This window comes from Notolabrus celidotus, chromosome 17 (assembly GCF_009762535.1).
Source record: "Notolabrus celidotus isolate fNotCel1 chromosome 17, fNotCel1.pri, whole genome shotgun sequence".
In the NCBI taxonomy this organism is placed as follows: domain Eukaryota; kingdom Metazoa; phylum Chordata; class Actinopteri; order Labriformes; family Labridae; genus Notolabrus; species Notolabrus celidotus.
This window is the reverse complement of record NC_048288.1, coordinates 22,494,817-22,516,544: the sequence shown is the minus strand read 5'-3', so window position 1 is coordinate 22,516,544 and position 21,728 is coordinate 22,494,817. Positions and strand designations below refer to the sequence as shown.

At 39.0% G+C, this 21,728-nt stretch overlaps 3 protein-coding genes across 3 annotated transcripts; 1 reads left to right on the top strand and 2 right to left on the bottom strand.

Annotated features, from left to right (window-relative positions):
- Window positions 1-2,907: 2,907 nt before the first annotated feature.
- On the top strand, window positions 2,908-7,190 carry chmp5b (charged multivesicular body protein 5b). Its single transcript, XM_034706303.1, has 8 exons — window positions 2,908-3,080; window positions 3,638-3,742; window positions 4,984-5,030; window positions 5,129-5,222; window positions 5,305-5,376; window positions 5,640-5,748; window positions 6,915-7,027; window positions 7,116-7,190. Exons 1-8 carry the CDS (start codon window positions 3,012-3,014, stop codon window positions 7,164-7,166), a joined length of 660 nt encoding a protein of 219 aa, XP_034562194.1. The 5' UTR covers window positions 2,908-3,011; the 3' UTR covers window positions 7,167-7,190.
- A 271-nt stretch (window positions 7,191-7,461) lies between these two features.
- fastkd3 (FAST kinase domains 3) lies at window positions 7,462-12,737 on the bottom strand. Its single transcript, XM_034706302.1, has 7 exons — window positions 12,633-12,737; window positions 10,834-12,315; window positions 10,618-10,703; window positions 9,073-9,247; window positions 8,916-8,985; window positions 8,677-8,791; window positions 7,462-7,704 (listed from the first exon to the last, which is right to left on the bottom strand). The coding sequence occupies exons 2-7, from the start codon at window positions 12,296-12,298 to the stop codon at window positions 7,606-7,608; spliced, it is 2,010 nt and encodes a 669-aa protein (XP_034562193.1). The 5' UTR covers window positions 12,299-12,315; window positions 12,633-12,737; the 3' UTR covers window positions 7,462-7,605.
- Window positions 12,738-15,438: 2,701 nt separating this feature from the next.
- myl12.1 (myosin, light chain 12, genome duplicate 1) lies at window positions 15,439-19,140 on the bottom strand. The gene is made up of 4 exons (XM_034706397.1): window positions 19,013-19,140; window positions 16,695-16,894; window positions 16,312-16,473; window positions 15,439-16,009 (listed from the first exon to the last, which is right to left on the bottom strand). Exons 2-4 carry the CDS (start codon window positions 16,876-16,878, stop codon window positions 15,837-15,839), a joined length of 519 nt encoding a protein of 172 aa, XP_034562288.1. The 5' UTR covers window positions 16,879-16,894; window positions 19,013-19,140; the 3' UTR covers window positions 15,439-15,836.
- Between the last annotated feature and the right edge of the window lie 2,588 nt (window positions 19,141-21,728).

Below are 21,728 nucleotides of genomic sequence, written 5' to 3'. Positions count from 1 at the left end.
CATCAGTGCACCCTGAAATTAAATGTTTTAAACAGGTGATGCATATACAAATCTATCTTCTGAAGTATGAAAATATGTGTACAATACATTGTTTTGTATAGATTACAGGCTTTTTGCACAGACTTCATTAAATGAACTGTATTAGTAGCATGTCAGTGATCATTGCTCTGATAGTATAATACTACATCTGCAGCCTATATGCTTGATGGACTGTGCTGTTTCTTTGAATGTACTTCAAACAGCTTCTGTAATATATGATTGTATAAAGTCATCTCTTATTATAGCAGCTTATGTTTTAGTGATTCATGAATAAAATTCATTCCACTCTTTCAACACTCCTGATTCTAAACAGAGGTGTGTGGGTTTGTGTAAACTGTCTCCCGTTGTTAATAGATCGTGTATGCTGGCATAAAAATAGATAAGCACAGAAGTTCTGTTACTATATTAAAATATGGGACACTTTAATCAAAGAAACTACACTGTGACCGAGACTTCATCATTCTTTTTCTAATCTCTAAGCTTGTTGTTTAAATCTGCTGCTGATATATCTGCTGGCGACTTCTCGGGAGATGCATTGATTGAAACACTGAGTGTGTGGAGCTTAATATTTTAATAAAAAAGATTGATTTGGTTCTTTTCTCAAAGGCACATCTTGTCAGTTTGAATAAAAATACAATCCTGCTGCGTCTGATTTTGATGATTTGCTTAAATGCCCCCAGAAATGTGCTACTACTTTTTGAATAGTTTACTTCCTGAAGAGCCCTCAGAATGGTTTATTGAAATCACAGAATGACACAGTCAGTTGTAGCATCTTTTCTACACAAGAATGAGTTTCTTGGAGGATCCAGGGTTGCTTCGGATGCAGCATTTCTGTTTTATTTTTTAATATGCCAGCAGCTCTCTCCAGTGGAGGTATAGTGCAATTACAAGACAGTGTGTGCTTAAAAAATTAATCTTAACATGTTTGATAGTTGCATGCATATTAAGGTGGTTTTTGATCTGTGACAAATGAAATGAGCGCTATAGTTACTTATGGAATTTTACCATAGAGTAAGGGCCTTATTTAAAAAAAAAAGAAGATTAAATTAATCATAAAGAACCAAGAATCAAGAATCAAGAACTAAGAATCAAGAAATCTTTATTGCCAACTGAGCTTGTACACACAAGGAATTTGACGTGGTGAGTGGAACACTGGTACTTAACAACAAGACAGTAAGGACACAGCAAGACAGCAAGGACACTAAATATAGAAACCTAAAAACTAACCATAAAAATTCTAAATAAAAATACTATCTGTACAAAGAAAGGTATAGAAGTACTTTTAAGATATAAATAAATGAGTTTGCCTAAGCCAGAGTGCACATTTTAGTGGATGAATATAATAATCAAATATGTTATAGAATAATTTACAATATTGCACGTGGTTGTTGAGATATTGCAATGGAAATCAAGGATTTGCACTGGAAATCAAGGATTGATTCATGAGAATGAAGCTATAATATTACCAGAATAAAGATTATTTTTTGGACATAAAGTTGTAATATTATGAGAAGAAGTAATGAATGTCCCTTAGTCATATTAAGGGAATTAAGCTTGCTGTAAGAGAAATGGTCTTAATAACAAGAGTAATGTTGTTACCTTATGAGGAAAAAAGTCGTTTTACTATGTGAAAAAAAAAGATTAATTAATGGGGCGAATGTGATAATCATGGAATACAGTTGTTTGAGAAAAAATGTCAATAAAGTCCTTAAAGTGGGTAAAATTACGGTGGCCCTGAAGGACAATAACAAATTTACAAAAGATTAAACACTTTTACAAAGTTGGAGACAAATTGACATATTGGAGAACATTTTTACATTTTATAAAACAAAATCACATTAGCCAAACACTTTACCAAGGCCAAAACAAATTTACATTTAAGAAAACAAATTTACAATATCAAAAAAACACATTTACAAGGGGTGAGTCAATTTCAAAAATGATGGAACACTTTTACCATTCCTGAAACAAATTTACATTCATTTTTAATGGAAAGTGAATGTACCAAACGGAGTACCAATACCAAACGGAGTACCAATACCAAACGGAGTACCAGTACCAAACATCGCTTCGTTTGCTTTCTCTCCATCAGAACAAACTAAATGACCCCTCACTCGATCACTCCCGGTATTTGGTACAGTCCCTTTCCGTTAAAAATGAACGTACAATTTTTTTCAGAAATGGTAAAAGTGTTCTGCCGTTTGTAGAATTGTCTCACCGCTTGTAAAAGTGTTTTTTGATTTTGTAAATGTGTTTTCTTAAATGTAAATTTGTTCTGGCCTTGGTAAAAGTGTTTTGATTTTGTAATTTTGTTTTCTCAAATTTAGATTTGTTTTCCAAAATGTAAATTTTTCCCCAACTTTGAAAAAGTGTTTTATCTTTTTTAAATTTGTTTTGTCCTTCAGGGCTACCGTATTGACAAACGTAAAGTTATAAAAGACGGAAGAAAAAAGAGCGGCTTCATGGGGCACGACCATAGACTGTATATGATTTGTATTTAATTTTGTTTTTCTATTTAATTTTTATTTAATTCTCTTTTTCTAGTTATTTTTGTTTTATTTTATTTTTCTAGTTAATTTTATTTAATTCTATTTTTCAACGTAATTCTTATTTTATTTTATTCTATTTTTCAACTTAATTCTTGTTTAATTCTATTTTTCTACTTAATTTTATTTAATTCTATTTTTCTATTCAATTCTAATTTTATTTAATTTTTCTATTTAATTTTAATTTTATTTAATTTTTCTATTTAATTTTTCTATTTAATTTTTCTATTTAATTTTAATTTTATTTAATGTTTATATTTAGTTTTTATGTACAGTCTACGGGCGCGGCTGAGTGAGTCATAACCACGTGACTTCTCTGACGTCAGCTTCAAGTGACTTCCGGGTGTTTTCCTCGACTGCTCGGTGGACGTCGGACGGAAAGTGAACGCAGCTGTTTTGACACTTTAAAGCTTTAAATTTGTCAAAATGAACCGTATATTTGGCAGCGGGAAGCCCAAAGCTCCTCCCCCGAACCTTACAGACTGCATAGGAAACGTGAGTATAATCCTAAAACAGTTTTTGAACGCTGTTTCAAACAGAGTACACAAAGATGGACCCTTGTTGACTGGGTTACCTAACTTTCTGAGGCAGAAAACAGGCCAGCTGTTTGTTTGTATTTGTGTCATACAAAGACCTCACAGGTTATTTATTTGTTGAATTAATGTTTGTGGGCAGAAATATTCCACTGGTTGTTCTTACTTCACACATTGTATCTCTAATAGCAGTTAATGAATAAGATAATTAAGTAGAACAATGTCTCTGTCTGCTGAGGTCGTGATTCAGCATTAAGTCATGTTGGACAGGAGGTGGAGTGTTTTGTCTTCTCTGCAGCAGAAACTATGTTAACCTCAGTGAAAGATGTGAACCAGTTATACAGGTTCTGTGCACAGGGAGAACTATTTATAGCAAACTAAGAGAAGGAAAAAGTCAGTTTTAATAAAATCTTTGTCTACCCAGTGAAATGTATTTAATAAGATTTACTCTACAGTTACATTTAACAACAAACAATCACACAAAAGCTAACTTCCTATTCTCTGATGTTCTTCTTTCAGGTTGATTCTCGGGCAGAGTCAATTGACAAGAAGATCAGCAGACTAGATGCAGAACTTGCGAAATACAAGGATCAGATGAAGAAGATGAGAGATGGGGCCTCAAAGGTGAGATTCATGACCCACTGCTGCTGTTATGAAGAGAAGGGAGATGAAGTCCTTTTAAGATGCTACCATCCAGGATCAAAAGTTCCATTTGACACACACCGGGGAAGCAGGGACTGGAATGTGGATGTATAATTATCAGACTGTGTGTCATGAAAGGGAAAATGTATGCAGGAAAACTAGCTCTTAAGTAGGGATGCACCGATCCTACTTTTTAAGTCCCTATATCAATACCTGGGATTTGGTATCTGCCGATACCGACACTAGCCGATCCGATCCTGGTATTGGTTTAACAATCTCTATTCCTTAATGTGAGGATAGAATTATGTTTTGGAAACTTCAGTCTTTTCTGACTTTGTGAACCAAAATAAAGTAAACCATTTTTAAACTGACAGTATCATTCTTCAATAGATTATAAATGTGTACCAGCAGTCAGGTGAGTTAATCTTCATAACCAATAGATATTGTAAACACAGAAAAGCGTAGAACTGAGATGAATAGATCTGCCATATGGATCAGCACTATATATCGGCCCCTTGTCACATATATCCGATACCAGGATCGGATCGGTGCATCCCTACTCTTAAGAAGATGTCTGTGAAGGTTCTCAATCAGCCAGGTCATGGTAATTCGACCCTTGATCTGAAAAGGCAATTGGACTTTCTACCAAGTCCAGTTGCCTTTTCAGATCAAGGTTTGAAGCTCTGAAGAAGGCCTCCTAGCACAGTCCATACAAACTTTGATTAAGAACTGGAGGGTTGCTGATCACAGACAAGTTGCTGAGGTGCCCTTCAGCAAGGCCCTGAATCCCCAACTCCTCGGGGAAACTCAAACAGTCAAACATATCACTACATTTGAGTATTTCCTATGGACAATCTAAAAAAACATGCAGTTTCAATGTAATTATTTTAATCTACTAATGTGACACCCACCCCCCCAGCAGTTACAGGCATGGAAAATAACAGTATAAGAAGAGCCATCTAGTTGGTGATGTTCTTGTTTGCTTTTGTGGAGCATATAGAGACATCAATATTAATTTCAGTCTGATTCATAACTGGTAGAAAACTCCTCACTGGAGCTTTAAAGCAATACAATATCCTTACAGTCCTCAAATGATGCCTCTTCAAGTCCTCTTATTTTCAAGAAGTATAAAAATGTTACCTTCAGCAAAATTATAAAAAAAATGGAGAAAAGTTTTTTGTTCCATATTCTCATTCATATTTTCACATTCTTTCATTAATCAGAACGTGGTGAAGCAAAAAGCTATGAGAGTTCTGAAGCAGAAGAGAATGTAAGTCATTTTATTTCCTAAAGTCAAAGTTTCTTTCATTCAACATTTTAAATTAGCGTGATTTGCATCAACATGATTCCCTCATTTCAATGTTACAGGTATGAGAACCAGAGGGACAACCTCATGCAGCAGTCCTTCAACATGGAGCAAGCAAACTACACGGTCCAGTCCCTTAAAGACACTAAAACTACGGTGGGTTTCTTTATTGTAGAAACAAAATATGAATAACTTCAGAGTAATCGGCTTTCTGCTAATATTTTGATTTTGTTTTTAGGTTGATGCCATGAAAGTCGGACTCAAAGACATGAAGAAAGCATACAAGAACGTGAAGATTGATAAGATTGAGGTATTTATTTTTACCAGAAAAGGAGGAAGTAACAGCAGATTTGATGATCCCACAGTGAATCTTTTTTAATATGTAGTTCAGATAAAGCTCAGGCTGTACCATACATTGTTTGATTGTTTGTTAAATGACCATTGTAAATAAAATAATGAAGTGGTTTTAAACTGTCAGGTGAATGTTGGACACCATTTACATTTTACAGTAGAGTTCTTTTTGAGCGTTATATGTCATGGAAACGTTTAAACTGAAATATTCTTTGAATCAAGGACATACAAGACCAGCTGGAAGACATGATGGAGGATGCCAACGAAATCCAGGAGGCAATGGGCAGAAGCTACGGCACTCCTGAAATCGATGATGACGACCTTGAAGCAGGTCAGTGAAAAGCTTTTGCTCCAGGATGTGTATCCTCTCTGTACGGCCTCACTGTCACAGGACTGGTAGAGGTGACCTCGTGAGTTAGAACGATAGATGGGAACTTTCCTTGCCTGCTAGATACCATCAATTCGACTGATGGTGAATGAGTGATAAGCCACTAAAAGAGCATCTGTTGCCGTAGAGGCCTCAATCACACACAGGGTTCCCATGCATCCTGGAAAACACGAAAACATGGAAAATGGGACAAAAAGTAAAATGTCCTGGAAAATCACATATTGTCCTGAAAAATTATCCCAACCTGACTGCATGCGACCTGACACGATTAAAAAAAACACATCCTCATTCATTGACAGCTGAGTGCATGCTGTGCTGGAAAAGACAGCGACACAGACCGATCTGGCTGCATGACTTTTTCACATCTTTTCTCCCTCACTCGGTCATAATCATGCATTCACAGAAAACGGGGGTATATTGTTTATGTTTATGGTAAATTAACCTTGTGAAGTGCTCTTTTGATTCAAAGAGTCTTATATTTAAGTTAAAGAGTGACCAGCAGAGTCTGGCAGAGAGCTTGGGGGTCTGTGCCTCACAACATTCCTTGCAGGCTGAGAGCTCAATTACTGTACTGTATAGTGAAAACAAATGAACCAAAAAGAGCGACACAGCTGCACAGAAACTGCACGTTGTAGACATCGCTGATCACAATAGACATCGCCAAAAAGGAAGACAGTTTAAACTTTTTTACATCTCTGAGAGAGTGTCCTCTGGAAAAGAGTGGGAACCCTGACACATTGGTGATAGTTATTGATGAAGCCTTACAAAGCTTTGAGGCTTTCTTCCTATCCAAGTTGAGGAAAGATTTGACGCTTCAAACGCAGTATCGCATATCCCCTGGCTTCTTATCTCACAAATGTCCATCACATACGATAGCTGTAATAATCCCTAACCTGCCAGGCTGAAATATGCTTTTTTGAAGCACTGGTTTACATTTGAAGCTCTGAACATCACCAGTAACATGACATTTCATGTTGGATAAAAGCTTTGACGCATTGTATTCAACTAGAGCACTTCACCTAAGAAATACAAGCATCTGAAACATCCATTAATCTGTAGTGACATGAATATAGGTTGTAACCAGAAGCTGTTTTACTGTCCGCCCACAGAGCTGGACGCATTGGGAGATGACCTCCTATTGGATGATGACAGCTCCTACTTGGATGAGGCTTCAACAGCTCCCTCCATCCCAGAGGGTCTGCCTGGAGAGAAGTCCAACAGGGTAGGTCTTTTTATAATAATTACACTCTATATAAGGTTTCTGATTGTTTGCGGTCACTAACACGCTTTTCTTCTTCCTTATGTTTCAGGATGGTGTCCTCGTGGATGAGTTCGGCCTCCCTCAGATCCCTGCTTCATAAAGCAGACAGTTTTACATTTCCTAACCTCTTTTTTCTATTTATCCTACTGACACTCCAAGCCTTCAAGTGTAACATTTAAACCAAAGCATATTACTCTTTCATAGGAACGATAGAATCTTTAACTGATAATCAGGTGTACTTTATTGTTCTAAGTGAGCTCATGTTGGGATTATGAGAATCAGGATTTTCTTAACTTTGTACAGTCGCTGCAGTGCTGAGCTGCCCCAGAACAAAATAAATTATATTTTTCAAAAACATTTCTCGACTTGACTGAAATCATTCATCACACAAAAGCTAGAAAAAAAGTACTTTATTGTCAAGTTAAACAGGTGAAAGTGCGTAATCAATAACTTAAACACATTTATTTAGAAATTCTAGAAAAATAAATGCAATTTCTTTAAAGAAGCTGAAGAAAAGCAAAGATGGCACAATCATTTTATCACCAGCTCAGTCTGTAAGTGTGAGGGAAGAGTTTCTGATGCAGAAAATCCACAACACTGTTTCTGCTCTGCAGGGCTTCAAATTCATAGAACGGTACCTAAAGAAAAGAAACAAAATAAATCGGATTAGTTATTCATACCAAAAGGATATTTCAGCATAAAAACATTGGGCCTCATTCAATTATAAATGCGTAGAAATGTTCTTACTCTGCGCATAAAATAAGTGCTTACGCAAAATCACTGTTTGATTCATGACACGTGTGTACCAGCCAATTTTGTTCTCACCACCTTGCGTATATTTGTGAATCAGAATCATTCTAAATCGACAGGCGTGTGCCCGCAACCTGCAATCAGCATGCTACCACGCCCCAATTCATCCCTATAAGGACATCTGTTTGGTGCATCAAGTCAAGAGGGGTAGAGGCGATTGTTGAGGTTGAGGCAAGAAAACCAACACTTTTCCGAAGCGTGTCAGCAGGAGTCACCATGACAAAAAAATGAAGCCTGGGTTTCTTACTGAGGCTGTTAATGCTGTGTCTCCTGAGGTTCGCACCATGGCTCAGGTTAAGAAAAAATTGTTTGATATTAAAGTGGACGCAAAGAAGACTAGCGGAACAGAAACAAAGGAAGGAAACTGCAGGAGGTCAAGGACCACCTGATCTGACAGCTCAGGATTAAAGAATGCCTGTGATTAATGGAGACACCTCAATATCAGGAATACTTGGGAAAAAGTGATGATATCCAACCGTCGCCTAATGGCAATTCATTTAATTTAATGAACACAGCACGCCAGAATTATCTTGCACACATTCTCAGGGGCGTAGAGTAAGTCCAACGAGCCTTCAGCAGCCCGAATGTGCGCTCTGCTACAGCATGCGTGTGAGCATGGATGTTGTTATTTTTATTCGCAGTGTAAGAGCAAATTCAAGTAAGAATATATTGATGAATCCCAGATTTGTGCTTCAAACGTTTGTATGCACAGTTAGTGAATGAGGCACAATGAGAGGGACAAATTAAGAACAGACAGCTGACTCTATGAAGCATAGAATAAGATAGTGAGGGGGTCTGACCTGAACAACTTCATATCCCAGAAGCTTCAGGTGTCGCTGCTTGATGGCCTCTTTTCCAAGCAGCTGCCTCTTGTTTGTAGTGAACCTCTTCCGTCCGTCAATACAAAGAGCAATCCTGCGACACATCCAAACAGCAAGCACAATGTTTAAGCTTGATGTTAAGTAACTGAACTTATGAGAGGATTTTATCTTAGTATGCTAAACAATTGCAGCACTTTTTCAAACATAGATCCATTTACCTTTTGTAAACATCATCAACCTGACTGGCTGGCAGCACAAATCCTTCTTCATCAAGTTTGATCTCCACATCTACAAAAAACAACAAATTAAAGTGAAGCCTTTTGATGGAGAAGTCCTCAGGAAACACAAGACGTACAGCTGTTGTGTTTATGTTACCGAGTGTGTAGCAGTACGGCGTCAGAACTTTAGACCCAAAGTATGAGCGCGCCCCGAGTAAATCCACCAGTCCAGTTATGACGATGTTGTACAGCTGTACGTCCACCGGCGTCTCCAGGGAGCGTCCTGGCATGAGGAAAGACTTGACACGGTATTTGCTGAGAAGTTTGGGACCCTGAGAGAACAACAAAGTATGAATGAAAACAAATACACTCACACTGTGCATTCACCTGTTACCTGCAGTACACACAAAGATGTTAAATTGTAATTAGCCTCTGTGGTTTGTCCTTGTAGGTATGTTAGTGGAAGATGTCTTGCTGTATTATGCATGTTTGACATACACTATAGTTGGCGTCTTGTAATCTGTATTTGATGAACACAGACTGTATAAAATATGGATGTAGTATCCGTGACGTCACCCATCTGTTTCTGAAGCGCTGTTTTGAGGCCAATCGTCGGCGGCATCCATATTGCTGCTGTTGAGGCGGGCTTTGAGCCTCCTAGCCAACAGCTTCAGTGTTCCCGCCTGTCAATCAAGTCAGCTGTGCCTCTCATTGGAAGACTCGTAATCTCAATATCTTCCAAATTGCCGCCTTAGAAAAAAAATCACTCCCCCTACAGTGTGTGCCGATCAAGAAGAACTATCCAGACTACACTCGTCTTTTGTACCAGGCTGTAAACATGTTTATCTCTGCTGTATAGATCAGCTTTTTTGAATTGGTGTGTATGTGGTTTCCGGTACTTCCGGAGCCAGCCTCGAGCGGATCCTGGATGAACTGCAGTTTTTAGCACTTCTACACTGGACTCATATTTTTAGACCCGAGGTTGCTGCTTGATTAGAACATGAGAGAAAGGTAAATGTACATTTACAGGGCAGACAGCTGATCAAAGTATGTTAAAAATTGCTTGTTACTGCCGCTGACAAGCTTAGATTGGTTTAACGACATATACAGCAACAAAGCAGACAGATTGCTTTAGAAAGGCTGCCTTGTTAAGGTGAAATCCTGTCTGATAACTATAATAAATGGACTTATTACACAGCTTTCTTACTGATCTTCCGGTTGTGTAAGAAGCTTGATTCTGATTGGTCAAAAACCCTTGACAACCCCTTAACAGCGATAGCAAACATTCACTAACATGAGCAACACCGGAGACAAACTGATCGCATGCATTCATGTCAAAACAATCCACTGAAAAGAGTTCAGACACATTTAACAGGCAGATAAGAATCCACCACCATGGAACGCTAACTGACGTGAAATCACTGCAATTATTCTTTTTTTAAATGTGAACATAAATCATTTTAAATCAATAAAATAATATTTTAATCAATGTTTTTGACGTGTTTGTATTTTAAGTTAGTGGCCAGGTAATAACAGGATAATGCTTTCTGAAGACAAGTTTTGTACGAAATCTGGAGGCCCAGCTTTGAATATAACAGTAATATTATAATTAGAGGTGTTTCCTTCTTGTTGTTGAAAAGGTGTAGAATATCTTGGTAGTTGTGTTGACCTGACCTCATATATATGGAGTTAGATAGTATACCTCATAGAAAGGACACTCCAGCTTCAGTGTCATGAAGAGCTGGGTCAGCTGTGCCAGGACGATCCGGTCCATTCCTGTGTCCTGATCTGCAACACAATCAATCTTGTATCACATTTCACTCACAATAGACATGATTTTAAACAATCTTTGCAATAAATTCTATATTTTAGTGACTCCTCCATGAAAACATTGTATGTATAGAGCAGGATGTTGTACCTTGCAGTTGCTGGAGGAAGTAACTGCTGAAAACTTTGGCCACAAAGTTCACAGGGAACCTCTCCACCAGGGTGCAGGAGTGCAGCAGGTTGAGGAGTGTTCTAGGCTGGAAGTGTGAAAAGCGGGAGTGCAGGATCTTCTCCACTTTCCTGAAGACATCGCCCGCGTTCGGAGGAAGGTACCCAAGCTTTCCTAAAGCCATGATCTGCCTCGCCACCTGACTGGTGTTGTAGTCATCTGCCCGGTAAACAAAACTCTCCGCAATAGCGTCAAACACAGGTGGGGAGAGGATGTTCCTCCGGCTGAAGAACTGGCTCACTTTGGTTACTGTCTCTGGGTGGGAGGTGAAGACCATTGTAGGTACGTACCTCTCCATGGCATCCACAAAGTACTGATCGCTATGACCAAAGTGCATGAGGGCGCCAAGAACAACAGTGAGCTCCTCATCAGTGAAGTGAGGTACAAGCCGAACAGCCTGCTTACACAGATTGATCACAAGCGGCATGGCTTGCATCTGATTCAGGGTAACAAGAGCATTGAGCAGCTCGCTGACAGCACTTGCATCCATGCGGGAGGCGACAGTCACAGCATGTGTGTGCATGGAGTTCAACAGGTCCCTGTATTTTCCATCTTTAGCTACACCACCTTGCAGAAATCTATACACAGCAATGAGATCTGCAAGGCTCCACTCGGCTGGTTTCCCTTTTTGGATTTGCTCCATCACCTGCTCCATCATCACACAGTCAGGACCCTCTATAGCCAGCATAGCCTGACCCAGGGTACAGAGCTGACCCACGCTCATCTTCCCTCTGTCTAACCTCTCCTGGCTCTCCGACACCAGCCGCACCATAAAAGTGCTCCAAGGATCCAAGAAGAGGCGAGTGCAAGCCCGGAGAGCTGATACCACCCCTGCATCCGTCAGCCGCCTAGAGTCCTGCTCCAGCTGGAAGCACAGAGCTCTGATGGTGTCTTTCTCCAGAACAGAAGGATCCTTTAGAGAGTTCCCTGCCTGCTCCAGGTCTGCAACACGGTGGAGTGCTGCTGCAGCCATGGTGTCAGACATGATCTCCACTGAGCGCAGCAGAGAGAACACCTGCCGGGATGAGGAGCAGGTTCCTAGATGCTGCTGGAAAGACTCCTCCTCTGCATCTGTAGGTCTGTGCAGCTGGGTCAGGTGAAAGCGAGGCCCTGAGTCTCTGTGGAGTCCAACAGAGCTGGATGCCACGAAGGACGGCTCCTTGATGATGTTGGTGGTCAGGGTCCTCTTCCCACTGTCCAGCTGGAGCTTCCTGCAGCCCTGCGTCCGGATGCAGGCGCCAGCTGAGGTACACAGGCAGGCTACACATACTGACTGATCCAACCTGCTGGAGCTCAGGAACCTAGGGGGGCAGATGGGTCCAGGACGGTAACGTTGGATCCCGAACTGCCCAAGCACTGGTAATCTCTGGATCAGCTTCAGAGCCATGACGTCATCACAACAGGCTAGGAGAGTTGAGATAAAAACCAAGTGAAATGTTTAAGAGGTGGAATATTTCCCTGAATGCCACATACAAGCTCACAGCATGTAACTTAGTCTTTAAACAGTATTATGAATGAGTGAAGTCAGGCTCCTCCTTCCTTCCTCCTCTGTTAACTAACCAACCTTCAGCTTGTTAGCTAACAGCCACCTAGCTGCTAGCTTCATTAGAGCTGTCTGTAAAGAGCCATACTGCTTTAATAAGTGTGTTTAAAGACTTCTTCCTTGGCTTATACATATAACTGAGCAATATGTGAAGAAATAAAAGTGGTAAAAGTCATACCTGGACTTCCTGATGGCGGAAAACGGTCTCAGAGCCTCCACTGCCAGGGGACTCCTAGCGTGGTCCAGTGCTGACAGTGAGGCGTTCATGGAAACTCGGACATCGGTAAATCTCTTATGAAATGTAAGTTTTCATCAGTATGAGGCGATTTTTGATTAGGGTTGCAAAATTCAGCGAATTTAACCAGCAATTTACTAAACTGAAGGTTGGCCCTTAATAGGGAACTTAAATGTATATGTGTGTGTAAGATATGCTTATTTTTTACCTCTTTAATTTTAATTTTAATTGCTAATAATTTTTTAATAATTGTTATTTTATTGGTTCTTGTTTGCTTTATATATTTATTTTGCACTGTCTACTTTGTTACTGTGACACTTGAATTTCCCCATTGTGGGACGATTAAAGGAATCTCTTATCTCTTATCTTATCTTATCTTAAATATAGTTGGGTAAAATATATGATAGCATAATCCTGACTAAAACAACCAGATTTCATGCAAGTGCAGTTGAGTATCTATGCTATTCCTTAATCACATGCACAGATGATTTCTGGAATCCTGCAGAGGCTAGGCTTCAGAAGCTTGAGGGAAGATGCTTTTTTATTTGCATGTTGAATGGGACTTGTTTTGGAGGGAGAGGGGCTCTTTTCATTTAACATTTTGAATGGGACTTTGTTGGGATTGCGTTTTTGTTCATTTTTGAATGGGTTGTGTCAGGGATGAGTAATATTTAACTCAAGATTCATGTTTTTGTTCTTCAATGAAAGAATTGGTTGTTCAATAAAATATTTAACACTTCATGAAGTTCTACTTACAAATAAATCTGTTTTAATTGTATTATTTTGGATGGATGTCTGCTTATGACAAAACAAATATTTATGCTTGGATATGATACATTTCCATTGAATTACCCTCAATTCCCAGTTAAGTCCCAGTTAATTCCCATAAATTCCCATGGAAAGTTTCCAATTTGGAATATTTCCCAAATTCACCAGCTTAACTTCCCATGGAAATTTACCTGAAATGTTCCATCCCCTTTGCAAGCCTAATCTTGATCGAACTTTAAATTGCCAATGTAAATGATAAAAAAGAATCAACCGTTTCATATTTATAATCTTCATGAACTAAGATATCGCGGAGAAAATTGAACTTCAACCACCACCATATCACCCTACCAAGTCCTTTTAACAACTATTTGGATTTCCTTTTTTCCGATAGCACTTGAAGGCAGCACTATGCAATATTTAACTGAGACACCAGAGGGCGATATCATATATATAACTGAAAAAAAACAAACAATAAAATCAAGGAACAATTTACTTGTTACTTAAAGCTGCTGTTGGTAGGAATGGTGTAAATTTTTTACTTTTTTTCTTCTGGCTTTGGAGAAAAGGTCATAATGCCCATCGATACTCATCTGTAAGTGAAGTAATTTGAGATTATGGCGAAATCTCTGCTTTTTCCAATGCCTTTGTATCAACTAATGTTATTATTCCCCATGTTCCCGTTATGACGGACCAATCAGAGCTAATCTCCAATCCTCTGTCCTGATTGGTTAAGGGGAGGCCCCTACTAAGTCCTCCGATTGGTTATGAGTCCGGCACTATCATGACTGCACACGCCGATCTGTGTTGGGGGCCTAAGAGGAAATCTGGTTGAGAGGGATAGTGTTGACATTTGAAGTCCCTCTCTCTGAACAGATGTTTACTCTGTGACTTCCAACAGCAGCTTTAAGTTCATATGGCTAATTACTTATCCATTTGTTAGGTATAATTATGTTAACCATCATTAAATATTCATAACATCAAACTAGTATAATGAACTGTTTTGATTGTAGCTCCAAAACCAAAAGTTGGTTGAAGTTTCAAACTTATCCACATGGTTACCTTCAGTTTGACCCTGCTTTAACTCCAAAAGAAAAGGCAATTACTGTCCACTGTGAATACACTGGATTGACTACTTCAAAAACATTCACCTAGGTAGTAGAGGTGGAGGTACTTATATATATATATTTAATTTTTTGCCTTTTTTTGATGGGACAGTTGAAGAGAGACAGGAAATGTGGGGAGTAGAGAGCCGAGGAAGACATGCAGGAAATGGTCGACTGGCCAGGAATCGAACCAGCCACCCCTGTGACGAGGACTGTAGCCTCTGTATGTGGGGCGCTTGGACAGCTAGGCCACCAGCGACCCCTCATTTCATTTTTTATGTAACAAAACACTACCATTACTTGAACAGTGTTACATCCTGCTACACACAAAGGTTCTTTTAATTCTCTGGCAAGACTATTAATCACCAGTGTAGTGATCCCTCTGGAAATCTTACATTAAGGATATCATGTGCAACGAGTATATTCAATTTTGAAGGAGGATGAATGTCTGCACAAGTACAAACAACTTGCCCTATAATGCATTGTGATCTGAGGTTACGTTCACCAGCGTCCTTTTGTAACACTTTTGGTGGAAGGCTGTTTTGTTTGCTTGTGTACTTCTGCTAAACCAATTGTAAGGATATGATTAACTCTATAATGATGGTCGGATAGAATGTTCTTGTTTATTAGGTAAGGATTCCTCTTACATAAAAGCCACTCCCTTTTTAACAGAGACATCACCATCTGATGAAGGTGGTCATGGTATGCTCCTTCTCCTCTGACTGAAAGAATTCAGTAAGTGCTAGTCAGCACATGCTGAATGAATTCAGTGAGGAAGCAGAGCAGACTTGTCAGGGCTTGATGAGCACCAGAGGGAAAATGGTGCCTAAGCATTTAAGATAAGCCTTCGAAAAAATAAAGACAGAGTAATGCATCACTTATTTCAGTTGTCATTTATGGAAAGGGAAAAAGTCAGCGAAATACAACTTGATAGAGGGCTTTATTTAAAAAGTTTATATTATAAAATGTAAAAATTCAGCTAACCCGATGACATGAATTGCAAAGACTTATCCCTTAGAGCTTCCCAAGTGTTGCCACGTTACATCTTCACATCTTTATATGACAGAAAAACATTTTACAACCGATTACATTTTTCCCCCTCATTAGAGATGTGTACATTTGGCAGGACTGGAAGTTCACAACAAACAGGAGTGGATAGTTATTGCTTTGGTTTGTTTAAAATGGGGTTTAAACTGGAGAGTTGGGACATGCAGCACGGTGATCTAGCTGACGGAGGAGGCAAAGAAGGTGGAGAGGAACACGCTGGTACGGATCTTTAATCGTCTTTTTCCTTGGCACCGTGCTTTAGGATGCGTGTGAACTCCACATAGTTGAAGTTGCTCTTCTTGTCAATGGGGGCCTCCCTGAAGAGCTCGTCCACCTCCTCATCTGTAAACCGGTCACCCATTGTTGTGAGCAGCTCTCTGAGGTAATCATCCTGGATAAAACCTGAGGGGGGGGAGTTCAGATCAGATAAGAGAGCCAAAGACAGCTTGAAACAACATCAGAACCAACTCTTGAAGAATTTCCGCTGAGCCAAGAGAAACCATTTACATGAAAGAACCTTTAAAGGAAACTCAGTTTTAATCAACAGCACCTTTTTCAAAGACTTCAGTAATTAAAGTAGTGAAGAAAGGGATTAGAAAGTCAAAATGAGTTTATCACAGCAGAGTAGGATGACCCCAGTGTTTCACTAAGATTTTTTTCTCTGTCTGTCCACAGGGAAGGACAATGTAGCCGCCACAATTTACCTGTCCCCTCCTCGTCAAAGCAAGCAAATGCATTCCGGATCACATCCTCAGGGTCTGTTCCGTTCAGCTTCTCTCCAAACATGGTGAGGAACATGGTGAAGTTAATGGGCCCAGGAGCTTCCATCATCATGGCCTCCAGGTACTCATCAGTTGGATTTTTTCCTTTATAAAAAGACACAGGTATGTTGCATTCAAAAGAAGTCCAAAGGGTTGAAGTGTAAGTCATGTTAAAGGCTGATGAACATTCAAATGTTTACTTGTAGAACTAGTTTTCTTTAAAAAAGGTAGGTCGGTGTCAGTGCACACCCTAAATTGCATAAATGCTGCCTTTCAGATATTTGCATTCAGCTCATCCAGAAGTAACAACAGACTGATGTACTCACCCAGTGAGGCCAGCATGTCATGAAGATCCTCTTTGTCTACGAAGCCATCACGGTTCTGATCAATCATGTTGAAAGCCTCCTTGAACTCCTGGATCTGAGACTGGTCAAACATGGCGAAGACATTGGAAGTAGCGCGCTGAGGGCGCTTCTTCGTCCCCTTTGCCTTCGCTCTTTTGCTCGACATCTTGACTGTTTTAGATCTGCGGGGGAGTCAATGTTACACCATCAAAAGACACACTACAGGCAGGCAAAGTGACAATCCATGAACATCAGTGTACGTAACATTTCAAGTTCCCGGGGAAAGATCAGTGGGCGTGGTTGAAATGTTAATTCTTTACGTGTCTAAAATAAGAGCATTTTTTTTTTACATTTAATTGTTGTGCCATAGAACAACAACTCACATAAACACAGTAGGAATGAGATGAAAAACAAACCTGATAAGAAAGACAAAGGATGACACACAGGGAAACAATCTGATCAAAGGTAAAACAGATCATCCTGTTACTCAAAATAAGACTTCGTCATTTGTACCCACAACTCAGTGTCAGAGTATTTTAATTCTCTGGCAGTCAATCCCCAGAGTGGTGTCCCTCACTGAGCTATAAATGGAGATGTTCCTCATCTTTCTAGGTTGATCAGCTCACTGGTTTCACTAAGGGTAGGAAACTTACTGATGTGAGGACAGATGCCCTTAAGAGGCAAAGTCTTCTACGTAGACTAACACAGCCTTACCTTGATGGGTTATTATATTATGGCACTGACTGGACATTCATGGGCAGACAGTGCTGTCCACAGTTTGGTCTTGTGCTAAAACATTTTGAATAATATGGCTTGGCTGGATATTATCTCGGACACTGGTGATTATACAGGTTCCATGGAGTCAAATGTTATTGGAACATGAGTAAATGTGGCTTTACAAGGCCATACTACATGATCTGCCCTCTTAGATATGTCCTCTACTGACAACTAAGACTCTGAATAGCTGCAACCATCAGTCTCATTGGTACATCATGCGTTTAATTCCTAAAATTAGCTCTATATTCGGAAGGGCTTTCAGTGTTTGAGCACGGTCTGAGCTACAGGGTCACCGGAACCCGGAATATTGAATTTCTTAGAAGACATTACAACTAGGACTGAGGATCCAAGACCAGTTTCTGCTCAAGTTTTGATGCTGATTGCACTCAGTTTATTGATTGTAGTAATTGCACTATGATGCTGTTCTTTGTAATGCTGCCGTCTGGGCCAGGACTCTCTAGAAGGAGAGATTTTGTGATTAAAAATTATTTTTTAATTCAGACAGTTACCCGCTGTGTATTCAGAGAGGACAGACTGATTGACAAACTACTGATTGAGTCAACAAAGATGACAAAGGATCACTTCTATGGCTCCTGTTATGATGAGGAGCTCCTTCATAGTTCTGTGTACCGATACCGACAGCACATATTAACACATTTTCCCCCAGTAAAGCCAGTTTTAAACGACTTCTAAAAGGAACACCTTAATAATAACCCTGACATTAATGAATTTTAGTGAACATCTTGTTTTTTTATATTATGTTTGTGGCACTTCTAGCTACTGTATTTCCTGTTTGTAGCTATTTCAGTTGTTGTATCTTACATTTGTAGTATATTCAGTTGTTGTATTCTCTGTTTGTAGCGTTTTTCTGTTCCTCTGTTTCATGTTTGTTGTATTTCATGTATATCTTGTATGTTTGTTTTATGTGGACCCCAGGAAGAGTAGCTGCTGCGTTAGTGGCAGCTAATGGGGATCTGAATAAAGGAAAGGAAAGGAACACTTGCGTTTAAACTATGCAAATAAAACATCCCGACCTTCAATGTGTCATTTGCATTACCTGGCGTCACATTTAGTAAAATGGGAAAACGAACAGCTAACTTCTAATAACTACAATTTATCTCGTTTGAAGTTGTTCAACTTGAATCACTTTAAGAAGTACGTATACAGTCGACATGGTTTGCGGCCTAGCTTGAACTACATTAGATAACTGGAGTACACAAAGCTAATGCTAGCCGCATATAAACGTCAAAAAGCCTGTTTTTTTTCCTATGTACACACATTTCAACAAGTCACTTTCCCATTTCTAAAACCTGCTTTAAATTAAACCCTTTGGTATCATTTCGCTGGCTAACAGTTAGCCGTGTTTTCAAAGCAATCAAGCAGACTCTCAAAATGGCACTCATTACAAATAATCAGGTGTAAGCTTTTGATATAGCCGAACAGTGGAGGTATTTATGAAAGAAAAACACTCATGGTTTTTATATTTTACATAGACAGAAAACTACAATTTTGAAAAGTCTTACCTGACAACAACCCGAGACTTGTCAGTTAGCCCTGTGCTGCTCCTTTTCTCAACCACCGCCCTTCACTTCCTGATAGAGAATATTTGGAACAAACCAAATCAGAGAAATAGGGGGGGTGGTCTGGTATGAGAGGGGTATTATTATATACACAAAGAAAACAATAACACGCTGTTTTGGATTGAATTAGCAACTAAAACTGTTTTAAATCAAGTTGCTGTGTAATAACATATTATGTTATTTTATTATTGGAGGTAATACAACTCGCTATGAAAACCGGACACCCCCACTGGAATAAATGCAGGTTCCACAAACTCTCCCTTGCCAGCGTTGACATTCCTGGATATGTCCTTTTAAGGACAGAAAGACCAGCACAAACATTACATTGAGCAATTAAGGCAAAGTAGGGTTTAATGACCCCCGCTGGTTATCCTTTACATAGGGAACATCTCAGGATCCGATGTGTTGTATTGTGTTACATTTTTTAAGTTGGTAACTTAGGCCAATCAGATGCATGTAATTAGTGTTTTTCAAAAGAGTAATGATGGTTGTCAGGAAAAAGCAATGAGTGGACCCATTCAGTGTTTTAGTTTTTTTTGGATTGGGGTATTTTGGTGGTTTAAAATCCAATCCAATCCATTTTATTTATATAGCACATTTAAAAAACAACAAGGTTACCAAAGTTCTGCACAACAAATACAAACAGTAGAAATAAATAATAGTAAAATTTAAAATACAGTAAATTAAAAGACAAACAGAGACCAACACAAACTCTCATGCTGTATTGAAAGCCAAGGAGTAAAAATGAGTTTTCAGGGTGGGGGCCATTTTGACTTGGGTGGGTAGCTCATTCTACAGTTTAGGAGCTTCCACTGAAAACGCTCGGTCACTCCTCGTCTTTTGTCAGCTTTTTGGCACGACAAGAGGCATCTGAGCAGCAGACCTCAGTGCTCTGGAGGGGGCATAGATGTGTATGAGGTCAGAGATGTACTGAGGTGCCAGACCATTTAGTGACTTAAAAACAAACATTAAAATCTTAAAATTAATTATAAAATGGACAGTTAAAATCCTTTACATACATTGTTTTTATCCATTTTTTTTATTTGCACATCATAAAAATAAAAACAACAACAATATAAAGTAATTGTGTCTCAAATGCTGTGCAGGGGAGGTTAAAGTACAAGAAGGGTACATCCTGAAACCCTGTCACTAAAGAAGGAAAACAAATGATAGGATGTTTAATAATAGATACTGACAGCCCAGTGTTGCTCAGACAACAGTTGGTACCCCACTCACTGCTGTAAGGAGAGGCTTACTACTGCAGGGCTTCAAAAGCAAAATATGGAACCGTTGACTCATAGGTTAAAAGAAGCCTCATCTGTCTTTTGTGTCCAGAGGACATGTCACTAGGGTCATCTGTTAAACTTTAATTAATGTTACCAAACGATGGAGCCACCCATAGCTTGATAGTCCTTAAATAATTAATATGATCTATTTAATGATTCATTCAAGAAGATGAATAACTGAAAAAATACTTCAATGATACAAATAATCAGTAAGCAATCATCTTTGGTCTTCCAAATAGCAGGCAAAAACTATCACACTGTTAATCATTGTGTTGTATTAGCTAATGACAAACAGATAGCACAGAAAAAAAAACATTTATCTCTGTAAACTATAATTCAAAAGCCTTTTTGTGAGGTAGGACAGAGGATTTCTTTGTATTTGTTTGGGAAATGTCAAAGGTTAAACAGCATGACATCATTTTAGTATAACTTGTAGTGACCTATTTAACCACTAGAGCGTGCTAGCTTCACAGAAAAAGAAATTATCTATGCTTGGTGATATGTTGACTGTTTTGGAGTCATGTTACTTAGTCCAGTCTGTGAGAACATGTACTTTTTCCCAGTCTAGAACTGGTAACAGAAACATTCAAATAACTTAAGGGTATGGAAAATGTAACGATAGCCTTAATGGATCCCATGAGACAAGCCATACTGTTGGAATTTCCTGGACAGCTGAACACAGTGACACGCTGCTTACATGGACATGATTAATTGCAACCATACCCACTTAAAGTAAGAGAGGAGTGGACAAATAATACCCTCAAGAATAATGCTACATATCTCCACCATTATATGCCCTCAATATTACCACGGAGTCGACTCAAAATCTTTCTGATAAAGTGTCAACAAAACTAACTTTAAAGGCTTTACAGCTAGAGGTTGAATGTATTGTATTGCTTTTGATTATACTGATACACTAGAAAGTGTAACCCCAGTATTATGACTATAAACATAACTGTTGATCCAGGACTGCTATGCTTAAACAGATAAACTGATGTGCCTTATGATAGGATAATAGGCTACTCTTTAAATATCACAGGGTACAATGGGATGAAGTTATTAAGAGACTGTCATCATGTTTCAGGTGAAATATGCACTTGAGCTTTTGTACTTAACTGGAGTACTTCAAAGAAGACATTTATATGAGCTTTGAATGACAGCTGTTTGGTAATTGAGGGTTTATATTAATTTAGAGTAAAGCTGAGACTGTTTGTGATAAAGCTATAGATAAATGGTGTGCTATTCATTTTTAAGTAATGTTATTTTGCCTTTCGGTATCAGAGAGGGTACTAATACACAGACACTATTCAACTATATAATTTAGTGTCATGTTATTGTGACAGAGTGTAACACCAAAGGTTGAAAGTGTGTCA

Excerpts from the sequence above, each read along its gene's own strand:
- chmp5b (XM_034706303.1), top strand. The coding sequence starts at position 3,012 with ATGAACCGTATATTTGGCAGCGGGAAGCCCAAAGCTCCTCCCCCGAAC. Across the intron at positions 3,743-4,983 it reads TGAGAGATGGGGCCTCAAAG|AACGTGGTGAAGCAAAAAGC; the intron begins GTGAGATTCATG and ends TTCATTAATCAG. Across the intron at positions 5,223-5,304 it reads TTAAAGACACTAAAACTACG|GTTGATGCCATGAAAGTCGG; the intron begins GTGGGTTTCTTT and ends TTTTGTTTTTAG.
- fastkd3 (XM_034706302.1), bottom strand. The coding sequence starts at position 12,298 with ATGGCTCTGAAGCTGATCCAGAGATTACCAGTGCTTGGGCAGTTCGGG. Across the intron at positions 8,792-8,915 it reads GTTGATGATGTTTACAAAAG|GATTGCTCTTTGTATTGACG; the intron begins GTAAATGGATCT and ends GATGTGTCGCAG. Across the intron at positions 7,705-8,676 it reads TGGGATATGAAGTTGTTCAG|GTACCGTTCTATGAATTTGA; the intron begins GTCAGACCCCCT and ends TCTTTTCTTTAG.
- myl12.1 (XM_034706397.1), bottom strand. The coding sequence starts at position 16,878 with ATGTCGAGCAAAAGAGCGAAGGCAAAGGGGACGAAGAAGCGCCCTCAG. Across the intron at positions 16,474-16,694 it reads TGACATGCTGGCCTCACTGG|GAAAAAATCCAACTGATGAG; the intron begins GTGAGTACATCA and ends CTTTTTATAAAG. Across the intron at positions 16,010-16,311 it reads CTTTGACGAGGAGGGGACAG|GTTTTATCCAGGATGATTAC; the intron begins GTAAATTGTGGC and ends CCCCCCCCTCAG.